The 27984-nt window shown below is 43.6% G+C and overlaps 2 protein-coding genes and 1 non-coding gene across 3 annotated transcripts; 1 reads left to right on the top strand and 2 right to left on the bottom strand.

Annotated features, from left to right (window-relative positions):
• Window positions 1–1074: 1074 nt before the first annotated feature.
• Window positions 1075–6814, bottom strand: LOC133709130 (microtubule-associated protein 70-1). Its single transcript, XM_062134764.1, has 11 exons — window positions 6168–6814; window positions 5971–6056; window positions 5239–5304; window positions 4967–5137; window positions 4679–4849; window positions 4378–4533; window positions 4124–4270; window positions 3945–4016; window positions 3323–3850; window positions 3031–3218; window positions 1075–1563 (listed from the first exon to the last, which is right to left on the bottom strand). Exons 1-11 carry the CDS (start codon window positions 6418–6420, stop codon window positions 1524–1526), a joined length of 1878 nt encoding a protein of 625 aa, XP_061990748.1. The 5' UTR covers window positions 6421–6814; the 3' UTR covers window positions 1075–1523.
• Window positions 6815–7083: 269 nt separating this feature from the next.
• On the bottom strand, window positions 7084–7156 carry TRNAK-UUU (transfer RNA lysine (anticodon UUU)). The gene has a single exon. It is a non-coding gene; the product is annotated as a tRNA-Lys (tRNA).
• A 4395-nt stretch (window positions 7157–11551) lies between these two features.
• Window positions 11552–14405, top strand: LOC133709996 (pentatricopeptide repeat-containing protein At2g01740). The gene is given in 2 exon segments (XM_062135963.1): window positions 11552–13567; window positions 13807–14405. A coding segment is annotated over 1 exon segment (1641 nt). The 5' UTR covers window positions 11552–11635; the 3' UTR covers window positions 13277–13567; window positions 13807–14405.
• Window positions 14406–27984: the final 13579 nt, after the last annotated feature.

Raw genomic sequence — 27984 nt, forward strand, 5'->3', positions numbered from 1 at the left:
TCCCCTCCGCCATGATTGGAACGGAACTGCCTCCGCCTCGAGCAACGCGCCTGGACCTTTGAGCCTCGTGCGCCTTGGCCTAAGCGAGCCACCACTATCAAGAGGTAGAAAATCCGGTAAAACACAGGGCATCACGCCTAGCAGCCACGATGGCACAGAAGGAATCTGTGACAGAGAAGACACGGTGGTAGCCGGTCTTGATTTAGGAGCCCCCAAGGAAGACGCCGTAGATGCACTCCATACAGGACGGAGAGAGGTGCAGAGAGGCCAAGCCCGAGGGCGGCGCTCTCCCAACCCTAGCAGAGCTCTGCTAGGTCGAAACATGCTTTTTGGTCATTAGCATCAACATCCGACTTAATTGAACCAATATTTTGTGATATTTCAGAATATTGAAATCTTAAACCGAGGCTGATAAATTGCAAATGGTTTGCAGTATACCCCAAACCCTTGTTGCTCATTCCAATTTCCAAATATCCCACATTTGGATTAAAAGTTAAAAACAAAAATTGCCTAAAAATCTCAAATACAACATTTGGTTAAATTTCGATAAAAAAAAAAAAAACCCTTTGGTTAAATGATAAAAATATTCTGTTTAGAAGTGTCTAATGACTACTTTTTTGGTCATTATCAACTCAAACCGCAGACTTTCATCAAACACATGGTTCGTTACGGTTGAGGTGAACATTTGATCTAAAAGAGGAAACATTTCACATCACCCTAACCACATTCACCTGCAAAGAGTTGTGAAAGTAGAAAGGCGGGCAGGATAAGAAGATTATCGTGATTCCTTCACTTCAGGAATTGTGGCTTCGACTAGAATTGATATGTAGTCAAGTATTTCAAAACCATTTGTAACTTTCGGCACGAACATACCCAAGAATTGAGTAGAAAAGCAGGCAGGATAAGAAGATTATCGTGATCCTACCCACCCATACACATCTCAGAAAAGGAGAAAATGAATGCTGATGTTTCATTTCAAACAATCAGTATATAGTATTGACATTTTGCCCAGTACCTTCAGGCGGGCATGATTAGCCAAAAAGATCGGCTACACTAAGCTTAGCATACCAGATATATATAACCAACAGTGGACTATAGATGAATTAACACAACCACAAAAGATCAGATCTTGATCTGGTTACAAGAATATTAACAAACAATCACACTAGCTGCAATTACAAATATAAACTGCAAAACGGAGAACAAAGTTAAAGCCAAATAAGCTACCTATACAACACACAACCATTGCCCACTCGCGATACCTCACAAAAGGTTAGCCCAAAGTCAATAATCTTCTTCCCTTTCTCTTTCTTGGATTTCTGAGCATGGGAATACCAATCTATGTCAGAAGCACACCGCTTTCTCAGAGTTCGATCTCATTTCTGGATTTTCTCTCTTGCCAGCGTTGGCATGCCAACTACAATCACAGTAGGGGGGGGTGGGGGACATAAAATAAGTGGTAAATGGAAGGAAGAACAAGGCACGTGCACTAACGCCTTTCTGCAGCTGCAACTGTGATTTTGTTATTGGGTGCTGCGTGTCAACCCTCCTCGTGACAGACCTCTGCACAATATAAGAAACAGTTCAACTTATGAGAACACTAACCACAATTGAGAAACCATCATCAGCAACCATAACAAAAGTTTAGCATATGCCCCTACATGAACCACAATGTAGCAACAATTAACAAGCACATATATGGGGATATTCTGGAAAATAGTTGGCCGTAGGCATCCAACCTTAAAAGCTGGCTCTTGGATAAAGAATGGAAAATTAGACCAAGGTAGCAGACATACCCTGATCATCTAAGATTATGAGTACGCAATCCATTAGTAAATACATCGTGGAAATACACTTTGAACTTACACAACAAAAGGGAAATAAGTGGATTGGACAAGGAGGCAAATTTAGTCTAAAAAACCTTTAATATGTTTCAATTGGATTCAGAATAACAAAATATAAGAAATCAGTTATTCCAATACTCCAAAAGAAGAGAATCATAAGGTGGGATTGAAAACTACTTTAAACAATTGGGTTCCCAATCCTGTCAATCCAAATGGCGAACCAAACATCTACTGTACAGTCTCGACTTGGGGGGACACTCTTTTCCTGGGAGCAGGAGTGACTAAATGTATGTGTCAATCCTATGTTTCTGGGGTCTGTATTTCCTATTGTGCTGTGGGGAACGGGGTTCATATATGGTGATTGTGCCAACAGGATCTCATCTTTTATGGATTCTGCACACATATCGAGTTTGGCGGATATACTGATGGCAAACAGAAAATTGCTTGATTTTCAGTGGTGGGTGCTGGATGACTATCGATCAAGACTGATTCACTAAACAGCATGAAGCTCAGTCTAATCAGCTGGTCTCTACCGTCTCCTTTGGATTAAAGGAAGAAGCAAACTGTTAAAGCAAGCTTTATCAGAGAAAAAGCTTGCTGTTCCTTTCAGCGTTAGGGTTACTCAACCTCACTTATTATTTCATAGATAAACACAGATTCTCTATCTAAATTTCCAATCTAGTAGACAGGTACTAGTGTATTTGTCAAAAGAGCAGCTAACCTTGAAGGGTCTGGTTGACCTAGTTACCATGTTTGGAACCAGCCTCACTAGGAAATAACAATGGAACTGAAACCCAACATATGGACACAGAATATAAAAGATGATATGTAAGCAAGAACTACACATAAACTTTGCATATTAGGTAGAATTAAAGCCTCAACTATTGGTTCTGCAGAAAAATCTTTTCTTAAAATTAGACAGAAGAACCAGGGGAAAATAAAACAGTATATTTATGGACATGTTTCTACTTCAGTTAAAATTATTTTTGTGAGAGCACTGCATTGATGGTATAGTTGCAGTTAAATGCGAGTTTTAATTCATTTACTACTAACCAACAAACTTGAAGGAAATGTGTCCTACAACAAGTCAACATCATTGTTATTCTCTCTTCTAATAAGAAAGCAGTGAGTGCCATAGGAATGCATTGAATAGATGGTTGAACTAGTTAGGTTCAATATTAACTACCTTCCAGAAAGCACTTGAGCACTGTTGACAGAGGTTTTGGCACTACCAAACCGCTTGGCCCTATTGTCGTGTTCTTTGTCCACACGCATGGCAGCTACCTCCTTCTCCATAGCGGCAACTTCTCTTCTCATTTTCTTTGCCTCAACCTCCATTGCTTTAGTCAAGGTGTCTACCTTCTTGGCTAACATCTGAACGATAAGATTGACCAAAAAAGAGAACATCTGAATGACAAGAATCACGAATACTTAAATGAGAGTATAAAATCATAAGAGTGATGGAAAGGAAACTCAACCTCAATAGCGTCATCTTTGTCTTTCAGGCTTTGATCTTTCTCATGACCAGCTTTCCTCAAAGCTACAACCTCTTTCTGTAGCAAATCATACAAAACCCCCGGGACATTATCCTCTGTATCCACTGTTGAGAACTCATTTGGCTTATCATCAGAATTGCCTTTCCAGTTATTTTGTACTTCCCCATCCTTGGTTCCCTCACAAGATTGGTTGACTGAGAAATTGGAGCTTGCACCATTTAACAGAACCTTCCCCCTGTCCAATGATCTAGTACCGCCATCAAATGATTTTGAAGTGCCTTTCGCATGCTTCAAGACTGAACTGGTGCTGGAGGACAAGGATCTGACTGGTGTTCTCTTGGATAAAAAGCCATTGGAGGATAATTTTGGAACGTTATCCGCTCCACCAAGAGACTGACGTCGAGAGGGTCCATTGCTTATACTTCTTCCTTCTGCTGTGCTTCGACTAATACTGTTCGAAGATCCTCTCACACTCTCCTCAAGCACTTTAAGTCGCATATGATATTTTTCCTGTTAGATGCAAGAGAGGAATTTTACTCAGCTTAGCATCCCAATATAAATTGAAAACAATTTGGATGTGGGTTTGTAGAAAAAGGGTTATTACTTTCAACTGAGCTTCTGACTTGGCAGCTCTTTCAGTTATGGCAAGCTTGTCCCGAAGTTGCTGCATTTCTCCCTGTAAGAACGCAGTTCAGTAATTATAGAAACAGTAGAACCCAAATACTAAAGTTATCCCCTCAGAGCTAAGACCTGACATTCAACCAAAAAAGATAGAAACACTACCTGCAAGAATCTCCGTTCTTCAAGCCATTGCTTTACAGGCATCACTTTGTCGTTAGCGTCTTTCCACTCATTTGCTACCACTACGGCTACTCTGTTTGCTGTGACTTTTGCACGGGCCAACTCCCGGTCTAGAGTTTTCCTTTCCTCCTGAGAAACAAAAACCATACCAGTTCTTAAGAATGCTCTCACTACACGGTACATGTAAAATATAAGCAACCACCAAGATTGAGGTTTCAAATATGTAAGGCACTTACATTCATCTCCTGGAACTTCCGCTGGTAATCCCTGACAGCATTGGCTGCAGCACCACCAGCAAGAACTGCCTCTTCCAACTCCCGCACAGTCTGCGTAAGCTTTTCAACCTCGGCAACCTTTTGTCTATGCATTCTATCTAAAATTTTGTTTTCTTCCTATCACACAGAAGCAGTTGAAATATAAATCAGACCAGTTTAAAACTAAAAGAACCTATAAATACAAAGTCCAGAACACTGCCGCCAAAACAAATATATGTTCAATGTACTTCAAAAGGAATATCATGGATGATCTTGCAATTACCTGACAAATTTCGATCTGTTTCATCAACTCTTGGTTTTTATTTTGAAGGTCATCCACCATGGAGGCCTTAACCAAGGCAACCTCCACAGTCCTCTCAGCCTCAAGTAAAGCTGCTTCTTTTGATTTGGTAAGCCGATCCAAAGCTTTGTTATCATCTTGAAGCTTTGCAATCTGTAAGGACCAAAAGTTGACTAATCAATGATAATTATGAGTCACCATAAAAATTCCGATTCTGCTAGGTAACATTTAATAGAATCACAATTATATATTTAAGGACAAGAAAAGTACCTCTTGCCGAGCAAGCTTGAGCTCAGCCTCCAAAGGTGCAAGAATGGCTTCAATTGGAGGCATATCATCATCTTTTTGAGCAGCATGAACCCTACGTAGAGTAGCTTCAGCTGCGAATTGAGCTGCCATAGAAGCTTTCTTCTCATCATTGATCTTCTTTATTTCAAGATTCTGCAATATATTTTCTTACAATTAGTATTATGGTAACAAGTCAATACAGGCACAGTGAGTGTAAACAAAGATAAGTTAAAAGGTGTAAACTCAAACCATACTTTGTTTTCTAGAAGAGATTCCGTTAACTTGAGCTTCTCGTCCACCTTCGTCAGTTCATCAGTGAGCTGCAATGTAATTAAAACACAGATGAACAAAGCAACCATTGTAATGATGTAAATATTTCAGGAAACGACAAAATTCGTGTAAAAGATATTGTCATATATTCAATTTCAGATTATCATAAAACCAGATTCCATGATGTATCTCAAATTGTTTGATGCCAAAAGTTTGATGCTTGGAATTTTGCCAACATCATTGATTGTTGCAACAAAAAAAGCGTAGCCATGAACTATATCATCAACATGAGAAAATGCACGGCTGTTCTATCGCTATAAACTCCAACTAAGATATGTTGGTCCCAGAACCAGCTAAGTTATATTCTTATTAAGCGCCTATCATGCCAGTACTAGCATTTTTAACATCCAAACATGTAGGACAGTCCTTCAGATATTGTATTCAAAAACTGCCCTTCAATTACTTGAGAATACATTCCATGTTCTACAATTTATATAAATTAGCGGGTCTACTCATAAGTTATATGGCTAAATTTAACCTTTCGGTACTACGAAAAATTAATTAACAAAAAAACAGCTGACACTCAAATATAAGACCAAGGAAACTGATTGATACAGATGCTAATATTTATATAAAATTTTATACACTAATACTAATACTATTATTATTTTTTTAATTTTGGAAAAATCATTGTAACAGAAAATGGTGAAAATAACCTCTTCAACAGCCTTTTCCCTGGCTCTCTCAGAGAGCTTGAGAGCCTTGATCTGAGCCTGCGCCTCTCCCAACTCTCGGTCCTTATCTGCAAAAACTCACACAAAACGACAGCCAAAAATCGTTAAACGACACTCGAAATCGAGCAAAACCAGCTCCAAATCTCAAAGAAAAGCAGTAGATCGAGCCGCATTCGCACCTCTGACTTCATTCTCGAGGCGATTGAGCTCCACCTTGACCGGATCCGAGCCGTGCAGGAGGTTAATGAACTCGTCGCCGTCCATGCTCGGCCTCCTGATTGCTCTCCTCCGCGACGAGCTCCTCCCCTCCTTGAACGATCCCGACACCGTGAGCGGCGGAGGCGTCGGATTGTACCCCGGCGGCAGTCCATTGCCGCCGCTGAACTCCATCATCGGAGACGACGCGGCTCCGTCGCCGGAAACTTCCTCCATGAAAACCACCGATCTGAGCACACCTCCCCGCAGTCCTTCACATCCAAATGCAGCTCGGGATCCGAAATGCTAGGGTTTCAAATCGGCACAGATTCACTGTAGAGAGAGAGAGAGAGAGAGAGAGAGCGAGAGAGCGTTTGAGGAAGAAAATGGTGATTTGTAGAGAGAGAGAGAGAGAGAGTAAAGCTTTATTGTATTGGCTTCTCTCTCTAGGTTGCGATTTAAATCTGGTCCTGGGGAGTAGAGAGAGAGAGAGAGTGAGAGAGAGAGAGAGAGAGAGAGTGATTAGATTTAGTTTGATTAAATTAATGGGGGACGCTGCAGAGAGGAATGGGGACGCTTTGCTGTTAAGCAGGACAACACTACTGAGAGACTCTCATGCTCTCTCTCTCTCTCTCTCTCTCTCGGATCGATTTAAAGTAAAAACGGTCTTAAAAACTAGTTAATGCTACTTACTGACTAAGATTCTTTTTTTTTCCTTTTAATGGTGTTTGGGTTTGGGCCTTTTTTGGGTTTGAGGGGGGATGCGTAATGTGCACTTTCACGCAAAGGAAAGAGCAGGGAATACGAATTATACGATACGTAGTGGCCTACTCTGTACATGACGCGCACGATAGGGTCCAGTGAAAATTTGGATGGTGAAGGAAAAACAAAGAGCAAAAGCGCCGTCTGTGGGAATCGAACCCACGACCACGTGGTTAAAAGCCACGCGCTCTACCAGCTGAGCTAAGACGGCTGTATGCTTAAAGCCTGCACGTATTATTCAAATGAGGGGTAACTAATGAATTTTTTCTGAATATTAAAAATATTAATAACAATTTTTCACAAAGACCATAAATGGGATTTGGTGATTTATATGTGGGTGGGATGGTGAAAGAATTGGCTAAGAGATTTTGTGTTGGTCGATTTGTTGACGGACTGAGTATGAGGTCTAGTAAATGAAATTATCTTTGAATAATAAGTTAATTGTGGTAATAATGATGAATGAAGTATAATCATTTGGTCTAGTGGTATCTATCGTACACTATATGTTGGATTAATGCATAGTTCAATGTGGAAAATTGTCCATTATATTGTGAAATTCATGTTCGTATGACGATCCCCTACTCAGCTGACTACTAGAGAAATGTTAGATAAATGTGGCTTAACCGATATTTTTTTTGTCTTTAAATTATGTGTATGTAAAATAAAGATCTTTCAACTGATTAGCAACATTTTTTAACCTGAAGTTTATTGTTAGATTACATGATATCTTCTAAAGCTAGTATATGTAGCATGAGGATCTTATCAATATATAAGCCATCCTAGAAAAGACAATGTTTTGCATGTCCAATTTCACCAAAAAATTGAAAGAATAAGTTAGAGCGTCAAATCTAATCTCTTTTGGAATGCATCATTTTCTCTTTGAACTTATCATATGCATGGATGATTTTCATGCAAATGGCCAAAGATATGAAGCAAACCCTATTTTTAATGGAGAGTTATGCATGTAGATCGAAAGAGGCTTGTAGCTTAATCCACTTTTGATGACAAGTGTATTAAGCCATTACATCAATATAGTTCCAAACACTCTCGTGATTCGATCGATCAAGCAACCATTGCATATAGAAACATCACGGATGCAATACGTAATTTTGGGACCATTGAGCATGAAACTAGAAAGATCGTATGCAAATTGGAAGGATAATAAACTGGTAATTGTCTTTGTCGAGCATAAAGAAGTTCTTTTACGTATTGTGTCAAACTCTTATAGATAAAAATGCAATGATCATTTCATGTATGTCATAATGCGAAACTACATCAATGAATATGATCTTTTAAATTTTACTATGCTTTATGTTATAATTGCGAGCGATAATTAGAAATAATTATGGTACTAGTCAGTAGAAAATGCACATTATTTTTTAATACATTGACCTTTGTCAATGGTACTATACGTATAACACGCAATTATTTCACACATAATGTAGACAGTTATTACGAGTCATTTAGATAATGCTGAATTATTGGATGTTTAAGGGTTATTAAGAGTCGGTATTAAAGATCCTCTACATCAAAATTGATTAAACAACTCTCTCTCTCGAGAACCCTAAAGCTTGCGGCGGCGAAGGCATCTCCACCCCTCGTCCTATAGCTTTCCGGCGTCTCCTTGACGTCGTGGGGATGCTGCCGGACGGGCGACACATGATCTAGCCATATGGGATCTTTGCTTGTGGTTTTGATGGTGGTAGTTGTACCTATTCGGATCGAGGCAGCTTGGGGTTGGAGGTCCATGACGAGGAGGCGGCTGGTTTTCACTCCTGACGGCAACAGCTAGGTTTTGCTCCAGACCACGGCGATTGTGCGGCCCGTGCCGGGTTCGGGTGGATTCGAACTGTGGTGCAGATCGTATACCTCGCTTCTGGGCTGGGCGCATGATCGGAGGCGATGGCGTCGAGGGCGAGGAACTCGGGTGGTGTTCGCGTCGGCCGGCGATGGCGTCGTGGAGCTCGAAGGCTCTGCGTTGTGGAGAGATGATGGGTTGGGCTTCACTTTTGGGCCTTGGCTGAATATCCCTCTTGGGCTTTCGGGCTTTCTACTTTGGGCTGGGGTGTTTTGCCCTAGGCCCATCCCTATGTTTTTAGTTTATCTATTTACAATAATTTCCTTGTATTAGGAGGCTAAGCATTTATGTGCACTCTATGTACCTCTAGCACCTCTGGAGTAGTACCAAAGGAGGATCTCGCTATGTCTACGTTTTTTACTTGTCTAATGAGTGGGTCTATATGTATGTACCATTGTGGGTACTACCGCTATCTTCTTGTCTGTCTATACATGGCAGCGGAAGGGTATGTAACGGCCTATTCTAGCTTGTGACGACTATATATATTGGCACCCGTTTTTGGTGGATTCAAAAAAAAAAAAAAAAAAGTCGGTATTAAAGTATTTGTTTAAAAATTAATATCTAACATTTAAAATAACTGATCATGTAAACACTACCGTTACATGTTAATCTAACGATAAGTCGATAACTACTATTATAACGGTCTATTAGACTCAGCTGAAATACATATATTAAAGGTAGAGTGACAACTGACAAGGGATTCCCTCTTTTTGTTGTTTGATAGAAGATTCAGAATGGTTAACCGCATTGGTTCAGATTGTTAACTAGCAAGTCCCTAGATGGACCATACTTAAATCTCATAGTGCATTTTTTGTGGAGAAAACTAAGAAAAGATCAGGTAAAGGAAAAGCTGCAACCTTGGCCATCCTTTCAAGAATCAAACGCAGAGATATTCAATTCATTATGCATTTGGGTATAAATCAGAAGCTTTATATTCATATATATATATCCCAAAAGCCCAGTAGGTTTTAAACGGATTTGAAAGTGAGGGTATGAGATTTGTGTTCCCTCAACAACCACAACTATGCTTTTCTTCTTGTTTGCGATTTCAATTTCTAAAAGATAACCTTCAACTCATAATCACATAATTGTACCCAAAAACAAACATGACATCGCTGCTTGAGGTTCAACGGCACAGTGATGCTGACACTATACCAAACCCATGCGCCTGTACGGCTTGTGACGGATTTCACCCGCGGCTTTACTTTGGCATTGGGGACCCATTTTCACTCACTCCTCTAGACTTTTGGCATCGTCTATCAACGACTAGAACTACGAGTTGTGCACACGTACATTGATCGTCTATCATGCGTTATGGAGTCTGAAACTCGTCACCGTATTTATTTAGCTATATATTTGCTAGAGTTTTATGCCTCTTAAAAATCGTGGGGATTCGTTGATTTGCCGGTAAGAGGTCATAGTTTCGAGCTCGGATCCAAGAAGGGGATTGATGGGAGAAAAAAGTAGCAGTCCAATTTAGTTAGTAGTTTAGCACCACATGGTACCATGTGTATGGGAAAGATGTGTAGGCCTGGATTCAGACAAGAACTGATGGATTATTGTCAAGTTCATTTCTAGTATTTGGTGTATAATCATCAAGACTTGGACATATGGGACATTTTAGCTCAACATTAATACAGTGTATTCAGGCCCGGTTTAGGGCTACCTTTTCTACCAAAAATGAAAAAGAAAAAAGGGGATTTAAAGGCATCAATGCTTAGGACTTGGGATTAACATTTGAAATTAAGGGTCATTTTCAAATCTTTAGAAAGATTAAGGTATCAATGGTTTAGGATTTGGAGTATCTTGGTGGAATGAATATTCAATTTTCCATCATAACAAAAAGGTTGAAATCTCAAACATCAGTAAGAGTTTTATATTAGGGTTCATGGGGGATTGGATTTTGAAGCTTGATGTTAATGCCTGCCGCCTCAGTTTCTTGTGTGCGAAGATACCTAACCTAGTATTTATATTCGTAGTAGAATGTTTATGTTTGGCTGCTATTAAAATAGTCTTGCTCTATGACAAGGATCAAATGGTAGTTGGAAATGAACCTTACAAAGCCGCAAGTAATGGCTTTCCTGAGAGAGTGTGAGCGAAGGGAAGGAGTTGATATTCAGGTGAAAGAATAGTGAAGAAGGAAATGCAGTGTTCCCCTCATAAGGTGAAGCAATAGTTGTGTGCTGCCAAATATGGAACACTCATCATTCATGCTTCACATTGAAGAATTTATCTTCGTAAATCGAGAAAGTTCTTAAACAATTAAGTTTTTTTTTTTTTTGCCGACAACTTTAGAGAAAATGCGTATGAATGTGCGTCTTAAAGAGCTATTATATAGAGTAAATCATTAGGACACACTCCAAGTACACCTACATTTTAAGCATTACGCCCGAATACCAAAAATCTTGATTGAACAAATCGATAGTGAATTTGCGTCTTCAAATACAACAACTAATCATCTTTGAATCAAACTCATAAATCTCACTTATTTATGAGAAATTAGACCAAATGATCGTGGGATGGCGGCGCTTTAAATTTTTTAATCTTATGACCAATTTTTCAAATTCTTGGATTTATATTTAATTTTGGTAATATATTAATAAAGAATAAAATATTATATGATTTTAATCTTGAGAATATAGGCATGATGGGTGTTCAAATGCTTTTCAACTTTTGTGACCAAAGCCCAAATTAAATCCCCATAGATATTTCAGAAAAACGGCAATAAGAAAACCAAAACGGCATCGTTCTCTGTCTAGGGTTTAAGCCTAAACCCCTCCAACACAGTTCAAAATTCTCTAAGTTTCAGCACAAATTGAACACCATCCATGAATGATCAGACAAACCCTCAAATTCTTCGCTCGCTTGCGAAGAACCTCAAAGCCCCAGTGTCCTTTGACCTACAACAAGCTCCTCCATGATCTCAATAGGTCCAACTGCGGTGACCTCTCTCTCAAAATCCTCTCTGATTTGGTCTCCAAAGGGTACAATCCTCACCCCTCTTCATTCAATTCAGTTATCTTCTTTTTGTGTAAACTGGGTCATGTTAACTCGGCCCAGAAGCTCACAATTTCAATGCCGATTTTCGGGTGCCGGCCCGATATTGTAACATACAATTGTTTGATTAATGGCTACTGTAAACTATGTGATATTGATGAGGCTTGTTTAGTGATGAAGAGGATTAGGGTAGGAGGGTGTAGGCCTGATTTGGTTACTTTTAATACATTGTTTAGTGGGTTCTGTAAGGTTAAGATGAGGAAAGATGTGTTTGTGTATATGGGTTTGATGTGGAAGTGTTTTGAACCGAATGTGATTAGTTATAGTACATTGATAGATATGTTTTGCAAGATGGGGGATTTGGATTTGGGATATAGGGTTTATGGTTATATGGTGAAGGATAAGGTGTTGCCGAATTTGTTTGCTTTTACTTGTTTGATTGATGGGTATAGTAAGGCTAGTAATTTGGAGGTTGCGATTGAATTGCTTGAGGGAATGAAGAAATCGTTAGTTTTACCGAATGTGGTGACTTACGGTGCTTTGATTGATGGGCTGTGCAAGAATGGGAAGTTGGAAAGAGCTGAGCGTTTGTTTTGTGAAATGGTGGAAGATGGGGTTCGGCCTAGTTCAGCGGTTTACACTTCAATGATAGATGGGCATTTCAAGAAAGGAAATGTAGGTGAGGCCATGAAGTATATGAGATAAATGCAGGATGGAGGGGTTAGTCTTGATGCCGCTGCATATGGAGTGGTGATCTCAGGCCTCTGTAATAATGGTCAGTTTGATAATGCAATGCGGGTTGTTACAGATTTTGCCACGAGTGGTTTTTCTCCAGATAAGATGTTGTTGACGACCATTATGGATGCGTGTTTCAAAGCCGGCAATTTGAAAGCAGGTTTGGGTGTCTACAGATTGTTAGCAAAGGGTTTTGAACCAGATGCTGTGGTGCTTTCAGCTTTGATGGATGGCTTATGCAAGCATGGAGATTTGGAGGAGGCAAGAAACTACTTCTGCAAGGAAAAGGCTAATGAAATTTCATATACTGTGCTTATTGATGGGATGTGTAAGGAAGAAAACTTTAGTGAAGTTGAGACGATCTTCAGTGAGATGTCCGAAATGGGGTTTATTCCAGACAAATATGTATACACTTCTTGGATTGCTGGGCTATGCAGACAGGGTAATCTGGTCGAGGCTTTTAGACTCAAGAATAAAATGGTTAAAGAGGGCAGCAGCCCTGATCTGTTTACTTATAGCTCACTTGTTTTTGGTTTAGCAAGTAAGGGACTCATGGTTGAAGCACAACAGGTTTTCGATGATATGTTGAAAAGAGGAATTACTCCTGACCGTCATGTCTTTGGTATTCTGATAAGAGGGTATTGTGATGAGGGTAATGATGTTGCCATTTTAGGTTTGCATGATGAAATGAGAAAGAGAGGGCTTGTAGTCACAGGAGGTAAAGGAGATGGAGAGCATTGATTTGTGATAGCATGTAAGGCTCCACAAGACCCAAGGACTTTGCAGGGTATTCCATAAAGAAACTTGCTGTCATGTAGCGCAGGCATACCCTGCACTGCTATCCATAAGAAAGTCGTCTTCAAGAGGGAAAGCTGGCTCAGAGTTCTTGCAATTATGGAATTATTGGAATGTTCCATCTGCGGTCCTCGCATTGGTGTGGAGCAAGGACCTCCAGTTATATGTGCCTCGTTCTGTGACAGGGCCTTCAAGGCTTGTGCCGAGGCTTACTACTTGAGGGATGCAATAACACAGGTATGTGGATGATTTTTAACAAGTCGGCAATTTCCTTTAAAACTTATTATAGAGTAGGAGAACTTGGAAGGAGCTCGCCCCAGGATGGAGCTGATTCAATTATTGTCGACTATTTGAAACCATATCCTGTATAATCCATATCCTGTACAATGAGATATAATTAAAAAAATAGGTGATTAACTTGTCTCATTCCAGATGCATGAGAAAACTCCCTTCTCTGATTAAATATTTTTGGTCAGGTTCTAGCACGGTTGTGGTAGGCATCTGAGTGGATCCGTAATGACACAGAGTTATGCCATGCTGAGGTGTTTGCTGTTAAAGATTATACATCTGAGGGCATGGAAGAAACACTTTGCTATGGTGTTTAAACCCAGTTTGATTTGATTGCAGATTCATGGAAGGGTCTCATAGTCTAAGGTGCCACAGAAGCTTGAGAGCTTGAGGCTGTTAGAGAAATTCCAGCAGAGAGTGAGGAAATGCCAATCAGCTCCATGAACAAGCTGTTTTTCCATTATCTACTAAGAAACTTGAAGCCGAGATGAAGCAGAAATCTTCTAATGTCAATTTACAAGAGCTGTATCCATATTGTATTAGCTTTTTTCTCATGGCAGTGAATCATGTATCAGTGGAGTATCAATTACCGAGTTTCTGTTTTGATTATTTTGGAGATCGCAATAGAAGGTTTTCTTATTGGCATTTATTCTGACCTTCCCAGTCATATTTCTGTTTGCCACTATATTTGTGAACATGGGCAATATTATATGCCGACTATTTGTCTCAGACTCTCAGTTAAACAAAGTATGCTATATTGATCAATATCTCAACTGGGAGCATTGTATAAGAGGAAAAAATAAATAAATAAACTCAACTGGGGGCAAAACTAACTTTACCTAATCTTGTATATTGTCTTTGTTTAGAGAAACTGTCGACATCATATAATATGCTAATTTATCCATCTTTTGTGCTGAAAAGAAAGAACAGAATCATGATAAAAACAAAAACGAAAGAAAATAGAGGTCTTCATTGTTTACTTGAAATTTCATGCATGAAGAGTTTTATTGAAGAGAAAATGTAACTATCTAAATTCCAAAGCGCTACGAACTAAAAAGAAAAGAAACCCAAGAATGATGGAGGCTTGAAATGTGCACCAACATCATTCTCATGCATGATCCATCTGTCTAGGCCTAGTTTGCTTGCTTTCCGCCTTCTTCCAAGTACTTGACGAGCCATCGGGGATTATCTCTAACAATCCGTGCAGAATGCGCAATCCAATTCATGGAGTCCTTCAAGTCCCAGTAGTCTCTACTGCGCGCTGTTGGAGGATTCAGCATTGCCACATTCGGAATGCAACTTTTAGGCAACGGTGTAGCGAGGGTGCCGGTGGTCTTCCTAAAAGTTTCTGGAAAGATGAGAGCTTTAAAATCACGAGTACACAGCCACACCTTCTTGCAGCAGCCAAATCCTTTAAGGAAGTCCATCAGAGTAGACAAATTTGTCGAGTTTGAACAGAACCATTCTTCATCCCAAAGTTCCGAAACTGAAATTATGGATTTCCAACATGCTTTAACAGAAACTTGGGCTTCCAATGAACCATAGAATCTGAATTGATTGAGATTTTGGGTATTGATGGTGGCCTTTAGTGCACGATGGCATTGCCATAAATATAATTCCCCGAGTGTTTGGCGCAAAAACCAGTTGGCTTGCAAACTGTCTCTTTTGAGCGTGTGCGCAGGCGTGCCAGCACCGTGGGGTGCAGTCGTCGGGGTAGTCCCTTGACCTGACTTCTTCTTCAAGCGTTGTGGACGAGGAGAGCACCAACCTCGCCACAAGGTTCTTCTCTAGCCTTCCGGGAAAGGACTTTCTGCCTTACGGATAAGGACTTTGGGTGTGATCTCTTCGCGTCACCGAATCGATACTTAGTGTTGTAGACTAAGCAGAGCAATCACTGGGAAGTTTGGAGAAAGCACGGGTTGCGCTAAAGCGTGACTTTAGCTTCGCTGGGTTGCGAGGGCGTTACCCTTGCTTCGCTGGTAGTAACGGTGGCGGTTGCGCTCGCAGTCGGCTCCTGGGGAGACTGGGACTGGAAGTACGGTCGCCGGGTTGATCTGGTGATGCTGACAGTCGGCTCTTGGAGAGACTGGGACTGGCGCGCGGTCACAGGGTTTCAACGAGGTTGAAGGTTTGCTCCGGGGAGGCTTTGTAATCGCTAGGATTGATTGATATGAGAGAGGTCATTTTCTGTATCGTCTTTAGCCTCTATATATAGGCTGCTGCAGATTCACTTTCCTAAGAGGAATGAAATACTATATTTAGGCCACAGCTATTGGCCTTGACTCAAATCAAAACTCTTAATAGTTTTGATACTGGACGTAATATATCGTGATGTATCTTTGCGAAGACTCACAATTAAGGTTGATAGATTCCTTAAGGGCTAAATACAAATTACTACATTGTGGTTTAGGTCCAAAATCAATTCAGTCCCTGAACTTCTAATTTCATCAAAAACACCCCTGCACTTTCAATTTTGATCTAATAGGTCCAATTTGTTAGTTTTCCGACAATTGAGTTATTTAACTTGTTAATGTGGATCATATATGGCCTATGTTTTATGATGTGGTGTCGAGGTGGTCTGCCTTGTCAATTTAGGAGTGAGTCCTACTATTAAAAATAAATAGTTTTTCAACAAATAATCCAACTATTTGAAATAATATTAACGAATTGGACCTATTAGATCAAAATTGAAAGTGCAGGGGTGCTTTTGATGAAATTAGAAGTCCAGGGACTGAATTGATTTTGGACCTAAACCACAGGGTACTAACTAGTATTTAGCCCATTCCTTAATTGATCCTCTGCCATGCATGTATATATATGAATATGTTAGCCTCGCGGGGACTCTACAATCATTAATTGCATGGGCAAGCATTTGGTCGCTCACATATTATTGGTAGCGAATGATAGCCCACCATAGGACTTAATTGCATGGGGTATCTTGAATATGGGAAACCTTCCTTGCATGGCTCTTGACCCCTTCCGTGCATGCAAATATGTGAGTATACTAGCATCTTCATGCAACCAAGGAGAATCAAGAGAGATTCACCTTCCTTAATTGATAAAGCCATGACATGCACGTAACCGGGACTCCTTGTTGATCTTTTGCCAAATATGTCCATTAGAATCCTAGCCAAACATAATCATGAAGCCATCTTTAATGCAAACATCTTTCCATACGCTCCGTATTTGTAACCAAGTAAACCACTATTAATTACCAAATCTCTTGATAATTACTAGTAAATCCATGAATATCACGATTCGCCCCAAAGTTGCTTGATCTCCAAGTAGGCTTTATTTAGCCTCTAAACAATATATTTCGAGCTTATCGAAAATATATAGGTTGGGCTACGGATATTAGCCCGGTTTCTTCAAGTCCCCCTTATCGGGAAAAAATGTTATTTTGGGTTCAAACACCGAGTTCATCAACACAAATATCGATCTTTCTCAAGTTGGGGGTATTATTCACCGTCACCCTTATACATTTTGAATATGGTGGTGGCGGTGAAACAAATGTAAGAGATTCGAGATTCATAGCTTCGTGAACAATAATAAACTTAAGCCCATGACAATACTTCACTTCCAAGCACTTGAGACTCGAACTTTCAACGTAACATATAGGGTCATGGTTCTCAAAAGAACATGCAGTTAATGACAAGTACTCGATCGATGGAAGAGGACTCCCATAGTACAGGGAAGAAACTATAGCCATGGAACGTCACAGCTGTGAAGGACATGATTTTCAAAAAGGGGAATAGGGGGTGGTCACGTTCAATGTCTACCTTAGCTCGAATGTCCGGAACTCTCATACACTCCAGATTTAGACTAGTTAAAGATTTGGCATTAACAAGGGTCACCCAAGGTATGCGGTACCAGCAGTAGTGGTCGTATCTCTCCACCCAGCGCTCACTAAGCGCATCCTCTCTATATTGTTTCGGGTCAACACTCATTTTAGGGCTGATATCTAACTCTTTCACATCTCCCTCTATAGCAAGTTCTAACCACCTATTAATGGTTGCAGCATCTTGACACGTGAACATCCTCGTGTGAAGCCTTAGTTTGTCTATGAGCTTTGTGTTGTCACGATATTCTACATACCCTAGCAAGAAGTTGATGAACCTGTTGTGTTGATGTAGTTAATCACTGTAGCGATTGAGGTTGTGGCGGTCCAAATCATCATCCTCGTCGAAATTTAGTGCAGGGGCTGAAGACATTACACCTTCCCATTGTTTAGAAACAAAGCTCACCTGTATGGCAACTTTAGTAGGAAGAACTTTGAGAATTTTGTCGATAACAAGGTCAGGCATGTGATCAGGTGATCCAAATATGTTGGCGGCCATATAGAAGATGTATTTCTGTTCGTCTGCGGCGTGTTTCTTCTTCCTCTAATTGATGCTAATGCTTTTAAATAGGAAATCAATACCCTTCCCTTGTTTGCCGAGGAAAGATAGCTATACATGGGTTCCATGTGTCAAAAAAGTATACTAGTTTTAGTTTGTTCTGACCTAGCACTGCTAGGGTTTGTTCGAAGGCAGCCATTTTCGATAAAATTTCTCCATTATGGCCGGAAGCGGTGAACCTCCGACTTATTGGACCCGGAATCTGGGTTCAATGTTATGAATCCAGTCTGGACTACTCTATTGTGACTAGGAATTATTTGTTGTTGAGTTAAACGCACCGTTCTATTTGTTAGGTTGATTTCACTTTTATGTGCACAAGACTTGCACGTGTTTTGTTCTAGTTAGCTAGGGTTGAGTTAACTAGTTAGATGGTTGCCAGATGTCAAGATCGTATCTCTCTTTGATTGGGTATATTAGGAGGGAAAATTTCAAGAACAGTACACCGAGGTATCGACCATTCTAACCTTTCGTGAATCAACTTTCGAAACTATCAAAACGGTACATGAATTTCAAATCTCGACCTAATTTTGGTGTATGCCGTTACATGCTCTGTTAATTAATGTGTTTTCTGTCAAATTTTTTATTGTAATCCGTCTTTTCAAGGATGATGGAAAAAAAAAACCCAACTAAATTAAGCACCCATCTCTCTCTCTCTCTCTCCCCCTCGTACTTACCGCAACCACCACACCACTTCGGCCGGACCGCCACCATCAACTTTCTGCCAGCCACATTACGCCTCGAGGAGGCAGAAACCCTATAAATCGTAGGCAAACGAGCCAACCCAGATCGGAACAATCTGATCCGAGCCACGACACGCCGCCCTGACCTCGTCCCCATCAGACCGCCTCCGAATCTGCAACTGCACACCACCCCGCCGGCCGGGCCTGCAATTAGCTAACCAATCCCAGCCAACCCTTGCGATTTCCCTCTCCCTCACCTTATTGACAGTCACCGCGATCTCCCCAATCCGATCTATCAAGGAGCTCGGTCTCGCACCAGACCCACACAGGGTCGACAAAGGTCCGTCCGACGACGGCGGAAGGGCTCGCCGTCGGACAAGGAACAAAACTCACTCTCTGTTCTCTCAAGCGCGTGCAAGTGCGTTCCACTACAATGGGTATTTTGTGTTTTCCTTTCTGGTACTTGCCCAATAGAGCAGCGAAGAACAATACAGGGTAGTTTGGTTTGGTGGGTGTGGATTTGGAAGTGGAGGAGATGTGGTAGTCGCAGTATGGAGGAAGAAGGTGGTGAGGAACTGTCGAGCTATGTAGTTGGGCAGAAAGATGAGAGCTTTGTGGTCATCGGAGCTTTTCTGGGTCTGACTGAGAAGCCAATCGCTGGTGCAGTAACTACGATGTCGTAGATGGAGAAGGTGGTGAGGAACCACTTGTAGGCTGTCTCCGAATTGGGAACGACATCGTTGCAGAGTTTGGAGTATAATTGATCAAGATTAGGAATGTGGTTGAAGGTTGAAGCTGTGGGGATGAAAATTGATGCAGAAGAAGAAGAAGAAGAAGAAGAAGAAGAAGAAGAAGAAGAAGAAGAAGAGGGGAGTGAATAGGGATTATGGGTTTGTAAACGAGTGGTTAGGGAAATTGGAAGAGCGCTAACCCTAGATTTGGGCGATAGAGGTGAAGAAGATGATGGGGAATGGGTTTCCATCGCTCTGCTAGCAATGAAGGAGAGAACTAAGAGATGAAAAAGCCCAGGAACTTCAAGAAGTTCTTAGCTGTTGAGAAGGAAGAGAGAGAGAGAGAGAGAGAGAAGAAACTGTAAAAATACTATATTACCCTTTAACAAATGAATAATTACATAAAGTTAACGGAGTCCGTAACGGCATGTACTCAAATTGGGTAGAAATTTGAACTTGATGTACAGTTTTGATTTTAACAAAACTTGATTCACGAAAAGTTAGAATGGCCAATACTTCATGTACTCTTCTTGAAATTTTCCCATATTAGGAACCTTGTAATCCCCGCAGCCACATGAATGAAATCTTGCTTTAATTTATTTTTTCTTCATTTCCATTTTCTTGCTTTCTCTTTACTCTATGGGGGTTCAGTACCATATCAACTGGTATCAGAGCCCTTGATTTTGGGACAATGGTTAAACTAAAAGGGGTTGGAGGTGGTGGATCTGTACCACAAGCTTCTGGGGAACTCTCCCATGTTGAATTTGATCTTCAGGTGCATAAGGATGAAACAACTGCAAGGTTTAGTGAGCTGCAAATGACTCTCAACGTGTACCAGGAGTCGTTGAACTCTTTCAGGACGGAGTTGATGAAGGAACTCCAAACAGTGAAGGATAACTCAGCTGCTGCAGCAGCTCAGATCGATTCTTCTTTGCTCAAGTTCGGGTCCTTGCCTCCTACTTCTGGATCCCCGATTTTAGTTGCCAGAGAAGACTCATCTTCGTCTACAAGAACCCTTACCACTGCAACTTTGACCCCTACTCATGGTAGCATATCTAAACCAACTTCAGCTTCTCCTTTAAACTTAGTTGAAAACAACGTTGCCTTAGACACTACTTGTGGTACCACCACTGCTATGGTGGATCTATCATCTGAGGTTAACACAACTAGGGTCCTAGTCACTAATGCCTCTGGAGCTATAATTTCGCAAGCTATTAGTATTGGTTCAGCTGAGCAAAGAGATCTTAGCCGACAGAAACAACAGTGCAGTGAGGCACAAAACCAAACCCATTACTACCAACATACCATTTTAGGACCCCAACCTCTGAACCAATTTTTAGGACCTTATTCTGCTTCCAGCAGTAACCATGTGCATGCTGCTCCTTATTTGGGGAATCAAAACCTTTCCATGAGCTCTGCAGACCCCTTCACCATGTCGTATTTTGGTCCATACTCCCACACCCTCTTGAACTTTGCACAAGCAACCCCTCCACCCTTACAAAATTTCACAGCACCAAATTTTTCGGCACAGCCTATGGGAACTGCTCATCCCACATTTGCTACCACCATTACCCAAACACCCCAATTTAATGTTATTGGTAATGTACAAAACCACTCAGGCCCCCCATATTCCCAGCAACAGTATACACTCTTTCCTCCACCACAATACTTTCAGCAACTCCCTGTGACTACTTGGGACCCCAGCCTACCAACCATGAAACAAATGAAGCTTGAGTTTAGTGTTTTTAGTGGAGGAGATCATGTGGAGTGGTTAAACAAGGTTGAACAGTTCTTTGAGTTTTATCAGATTCCAGAAGAAAGAAAGTTTGTCATTGCCACTATGCATCTTACAGAGAAAGCTTCTGACAGATGGTTCATGTTCAAACATGAATTCCCCAATTCTTGGCCAGGGCTAGTTGATCTGTTAATGAGAGAATTCAGTGGCTACAATGTCCTTGACTATCAAGCTGCCTTAGCTAGGATGTCTCAAACTGGTTATGTTGAACAATATAAAGACCAGTTCACCAAACTTTCAAGGAGGGCCCCTGGCTTCCCACAGCAGGTGTTGTTGTCTTGCTTCCTTGGGGGATTGAAAGATAGTATTCGAGCTGATGTTAAGGCTCAGAAGCCGAGGACCCTATATGAGTGTACATACATGTACATTTGCAAGCATAATTAGCTCTAATGGGCTACGCTCATTGTACCGCCAAAGGTATTAATTCCAACCAAAGGAATGACATGCAGACACACCGCCAGGCGGGCTACAGCCCCAACGTCGGATCACCTCCAGATCGGCGGCGACGCGCCGCCACGCACCGCGCCAAGATGGCATCAGAAGCTTCCGTTACTGAGAACTGAAGCTTATCAGTCCCACATCGAAAACAAAGAGAAGATCAACATCCTCCTCACCTATAAAAGGTTCTCTCCTCTCTCCTCATTAATTACGCATTATATACTTACCTACTGTTACTTTGTCAACACAAATACATTGACTAACTTAGGCATCGGAGAGTCGAAGACCGCCCAGCGCGGTCTCCCTCTAACGCCCCTTTGTATTTTACTTGACAGGTAACGGAGACTTTGGAAATATCACAAGTATCGATCCGCTCACCGGATCAGCGTTAACTAAGGTTCAACTACCGCCGGACTTTTAGACATTAACATTGGCGCCGTCTGTGGGAACCCTTGAACAAAAGGTCATCCCATCACAACTACCATGACTAGCGGTAGCGGGGGAAACGCTGAGGGGCAGGCGGACCAGTCCGCCATCCCCCAACCCTCCAATCCAGCGGTAGGTGTTAACCGCGCACTATTCAACACCCCAGCCAACCCCGGCGGTGATGCAAATCTAGGCAGCAGCCGCCCACCAGGCTAGGACCTCGCCGCCATGTACGAGCTGGCACTAGCAGACCTTCACAAGGCAAACAGAGAGCGTGAAGAGGAACGCAGAGAGAAGACTGAGGCCTAAAAACAGGTGGCTACGCTGATGTCACGTTTTGATGACCTGAATAGGACGCTGGAAAGAGCCGCCAATCCAGCGCAGAGCGAGCATTCACATAGCACCAGGCGTAGTCAGCCCAACACTGGCACATTTGCACCAGGACCAGTCATACAGATGCAGGTTCCGCTGGACCCACCTGAGCTATTGGGGATGGGACCACCGCCCGTCCCCCAGCTAATGTTAGAGCAGGAGGCGGAGTCAGTGCCGCGCACCAACCGCTCGGAAGCTAGGGCAAGAACTGAGGGCAATCCGCCTGCGCCAAGGCGTAGGCAGGCCCAGCGGAGTATATATGCCGGATCCGCCGGCGACGCAACAGCCCAAATTCTGGAGAGAATGCAACAGCTGGAACAGAGGTTGGTCCGGGCAGAGTCGGGCGCCCCGGCGCCAACTCAAAGTCCACTTTTCACATCCAGACCAGGGCCCTTCACCGCTGCAATTCTGCAAGCTATCAGACCGGCATACGCAAAAACTCCAAAAATGTCACACTACAGCGGCACGTCCGACCCCTTCGTCCACATGGACACCTTCAAGAAGGTCACCAACAACAAGGGGTTTGACGACCCCACCTTGTGCCATTTGTTCAGCGAAACACTGGACGGAGAGGCAATGAATTGGTTCTTCGAGTGTCCACCGGGATCCATTGACTCATTCCATGCACTATCACATACCTTCCTCTCTCGGTTCATCTTATTGTCCGCCGGATATCATAACACAAGTCAGCTGTTCAGCGTCAAGCAGGGGGAAGACGAATCACTGAAGGCATTCGTCACAAGGTGGCGAGCGGCAGCATCTCAGTGCCGCGATCTAGACAAATCTATGGCATCGGCGGCCTTCAAGCAGGGACTCCTCAAGGGACCGTTCCTCTATCACCTCAACTACAACCATCCAAACGCGGCATATGACCATATCATGAGTGAGGCGGTCATTCATGCCCAGGCGGAATTCATTACATATGGAGAAACCCCACCGCCGCCGGCAACGCCAGCAAAGATAACACAACCTACCTCCAGTCAGCATGAGACCACTAATAAAGCACCCGCCGCACCGCCAACTGACAAGAAGAGGGAATGGCAACAGGGCCACTACCAGAACAAGCAGCAGAAGGACCAATACCACAACAAGGGCAACCGCCCAACCCAGGAGGATAACCGCAACAAGCAAACGGAGTCTTCTCAGCGGTACGCAGTGTTCACGGTCCTCACGACCTCGTACGAGGAAATATACAATCAGTGCAAGGATCAAATCCCGCCACCACCCCCAGCAAAGTACCCAAAGACGGGCAAACCTAGAAACACCGGCAGGTGGTGCAAGTACCATGAAGACAGCGGCCACAATACCAACAGCTGCAACGCACTGAAAACAGCCATTGAGACCTTATACCGTGAAGGCAGGATGGAGCAGTTCAAGGTGCGCCAACCGCCACCTGTGATCGCCAACGTAGAGACCTTGGGCCGCATTAACACCATCGATGGCGGTGCTTCAATCACAGGCATGTCTCACAGGGCAAGGAAGCGTTATACACGCGCTAATCACCCAAAGGAAGTCTGGAATATCCGCTACGAGAGGGCCGCCAAAATCCCAAAGGCGGGTTGGGAACCTATTACATTCTCAGAGGAGGAAGAGCGCGGGGTGCATCTACCCCATGATGACCCCTTCTTGGTCGACGCCATTCTTGGCAGATTCTCGGTGGGGAGAATATTGGTGGATAGCGGGTCCGCTGTCAACGTCATCTTCAGCGGTTGTTACAACCACCTCAAGCGGAACAACAAGTTGCTCCAGGACCATGAGCCACTGCTCAGCTTCTCCGGTGACGTCACGCAACCGCTCGGTTCTGACTACATGCGGTTGACTATTGGCGCTAGTCCATGTATGGCGGAGGTACATACAGAATTCATAATTGTTGATTGTTTCAGCTCGTATAATGCCATCCTCGGACGGCCGGCGCTCAACAAGCTTAAGTGCATCATCGCCGGATACATGCTTCTCATGAAGTTCCCCACACCTAATGGCACGGGCTATGTGAGGGGAAGCCAACAGCTGGCACGAGAATGTTATTCAACGACTATAGCGCGGTCAGTGCGCCGTCATGAAATTCTGACGGTGGGTGATGAGGCACCGCCACCAAACATCTTTGAGGATCCTAGGGATGAAGAGGAGAAATATGTAAAAAAGGAACCGGTCAACCCGGACACGTCGTTGAAGGTTGTCTGCATCTCAGACGAACACCCTGAGCGGACAGTCCGCATAGGAGCCCAACTAGACCCAGGCGTGGAGGCAGAACTCACTCAATTCCTACGTGATAACGCAGCCGTCTTTGCGTGGTCTTACGCAGACATGCCAGGTATCTCTCCTGACATTATCACTCATAAGTTGACCACCAAACCCTCCTTTTATCCCATCAAGCAGAAACGGAGGGCCTTTGATGAGGAAAAATACCGGGCAATCAGAGAGGAGGTCGCCAAACTCCAGGACATTGGATTCATCCGTCAAGTCATCTATCCTCAGTGGATCTCCAATTTGGTAATGGTCAAAAAGCCCAGCGGCAAGTGGCGGATGTGTGTCGACTTCAAAAATCTCAACAAAGCATGCCCAAAAGATAGTTTCCCGCTACCTCGTATCGATCAGCTAGTCGATTCAACTGCCGGTCATGAGCTCCTCAGCATGATGGACGCTTTCTCCGGATATAATCAGATCAAGATGCACCCCAGCGACCAGGAATGCACCACCTTCACCACTGACAAAGGCCTATACTGCTACAATGTAATGCCTTTCGGTCTGAAGAACGCCGGTGCAACTTACCAGCGGTTGATGAACGCCATGTTCGCTGAGCATCTGGGAAAAATCATCGAGGTCTACGTGGACGACATGCTAGTTAAGAGCATACAGGCCAGCGGACATGTGGCAAACCTCAAGGTCATCGTAGCCATTCTCTTGGCCTATGGTATGCGCCTCAACCCAGAAAAATGTTTCTTTGCGGTCATCGCTAGCAAATTCCTGGGATACATCGTCAGCGAGCGAGGCATCGAGGCTAACCCAGACAAGGTCCAGGCCATCCTTGACCTGGCGGACCCTGAGTATAAGGTACACGTCCAGTGCCTCCAGGGCAAGTTAACCGCCCTTTCTCGATTCATCTCTCGACTCACTGATAAGTGCGCCCCATTCTTCAAACTCCTCAAAACAACTCACAAGAAGGTCATCGACTGGAACCCAGAATGTCAGGCGGCGTTCCAAGGCCTGAAGGAATACCTGGCGGCAGTCCCTCTCCTTTATGTCCCTGTGCAAGGAGAAACACTATTCATATACCTAGCGGTCTCGGCATCGGCGGTAAGTTGCGCCATTGTTCGGCGGGAAGGCCAAGACGAGCTCCCAGTGTTCTACGCCGGCAGAGGCATGAACGGAGCAGAAACAAGGTATCCTCCCTTGGAGCAACTGGCCCTCGCACTTATCGTTGCCGCCAGGCGCCTTCGCCAATACTTCCAGGCTCACACGATCCATGTGTTAACCAATCAACCGTTGAGGCAAGTGATGCAGAACCCTGAACACTCGGGGCGCCTCAGCAAGTGGGCCATTGAGCTCAGCGAGTTCGACATAGAATACAAGCCAAGAACCGCCATGAAGGGCCAGGCAGTGGCGGACTTCATTGCTGAACTCACCGAGCGTCAACCTGAACCCAGTCTTGAGACAGTGCCCGGAACGGAAGTGGTAACCGTTGGGGAGGCAATTCCCCTACAGTCAGATTGGAACCTACATGTGGACGGATCCGCCAACGCCAAGGCCAGCGGCGCCGGAGTCATCTTAACAGGACCCGGGGGACTGAACGCGGAGTACGCGTTGAAATTCAACTTCAAAGCTTCAAACAACATGGCGGAGTACGAGGCACTCATCGCCGGCCTATTACTCGCCATCGACTCAGGTGCTGAGAGCGTCAACATCTTCAGCGACTCCCAATTAGTCTTTAACCAGGTTAACGACAGCTTCCAAGCCAAGGACCAGCAGTTAGCGGCATATTTGGGGTACGTCAAAACACTGCTGAAAAAATTCAAATTTCATACCATCACACAAATCCCCAGGGAAAAGAACGCCCAGGCTGATTCACTGGCAAGATTGGCTACCGCCCAACCACACCAGTGCCCAGCGGACACAAGGGTGGAATGTCTTGATAAGCCTAGCATCACAAAAACCCTGGCGGAGATCTTCAACATTGATATCAATCCCAGCTGGATGAACGAGATTATCGAATACAAGCGCAACGGGACATTGCCAGATGACAAGGTCAAGGCACGACAACTTCAGCGGCGGGCGACCCGCTACAATATCCAGAATGGAAAACTGTACCGCCAGGGGTTCACTCACCCCAACCTCCGCTGTTTAACCCCCGAGGAGGGAAATGTCGTGCTGGCAGGAATCCACGGCGGGGAGTGCGGAAACCACTCAGGCGCCAGATCCCTGGCCAATCGCACAATGCGACAGGGCTACTTTTGGCCTACGCTCGGTGATGACGCCCGGCAGGTATCAAGATCTTGCCACAAGTGCCAGCAGTTTGCTGATCTCCCACATGCACCGGCGGAACCACTTTCAATCATCATCGGTCCATGGATCCACTCTACATGGGGCCTCGACTTGATGGGAAAATTCCAAACCGCCAAGGGACAGTTCAAGTACATCATCGTTGCCATCGACTACAACAGCAAGTGGATAGAGGCAGAGCCACTGACGGCAATAACTACCGCCAAAGTTATTCACTTCCTTTGGAAGAACATTTACTGCCGCTATGGTGTCCCACATACAATCATTACAGACAACGGCACACAGTTCAACAACAAGGAACTCATCTCTTTCACCGCCAACCTTGGCACCAAAATGAGTTTTGCATCTGTCGCACACCCCCAAACCAACGGCCAGGTCGAAGCAGCAAACAAGATAATCAAGAAGCTGCTAAAAAAGAAACTCGACACCGCCAAGGGTTTATGGGCGGAGAAGCTACCAGATGTCCTATGGGCCATCAGGACAACCCCGACCTCCGCCACTGGTGAAACTCCTTTTTGTATGATGTTCGGCACTAAGGCTGTCCTGCCTATTGAGGTAACTCAACCTACCGATAGGATCGAAGGCTACCAACCAGCAGCCAACAGTGACGACATCAGCCTAGACAAGGACCTCCTAGAGGAAAAACGACACAAGGCCCATTTGCACAACCTGCAAAACAAGCAGCGGGTATCACGTTTCTATAACGCCAGGGTCAAGGCCCGGAACCTCCAACTGGGGGACTGGGTAATGAAGGAAGTCATTCCACCGCCAACAAAACTCCGCCCAACTTGGGAAGGTCCATATAAAATAGTAGAAGTCGTTAGCCCTGGCACCTTCTACTTAATGGACAAGGGTGGCGTCACAACTACCCACCATTGGAATACCGAACACCTTCGGTATTACTATAAATAATCATGTCACTACCCAGGAGCATCTTGACTTAGCTAAATTTTTGTTCAATATTTAGCTAAGGGAAGCTACCCAGCGGGTACATCCCCACTTTTGTAAACACTGATCCGTCAGTTATCAA

The sequence above is a fragment of the Rosa rugosa genome, chromosome 5 (genome assembly GCF_958449725.1).
Source record: "Rosa rugosa chromosome 5, drRosRugo1.1, whole genome shotgun sequence".
In the NCBI taxonomy this organism is placed as follows: domain Eukaryota; kingdom Viridiplantae; phylum Streptophyta; class Magnoliopsida; order Rosales; family Rosaceae; genus Rosa; species Rosa rugosa.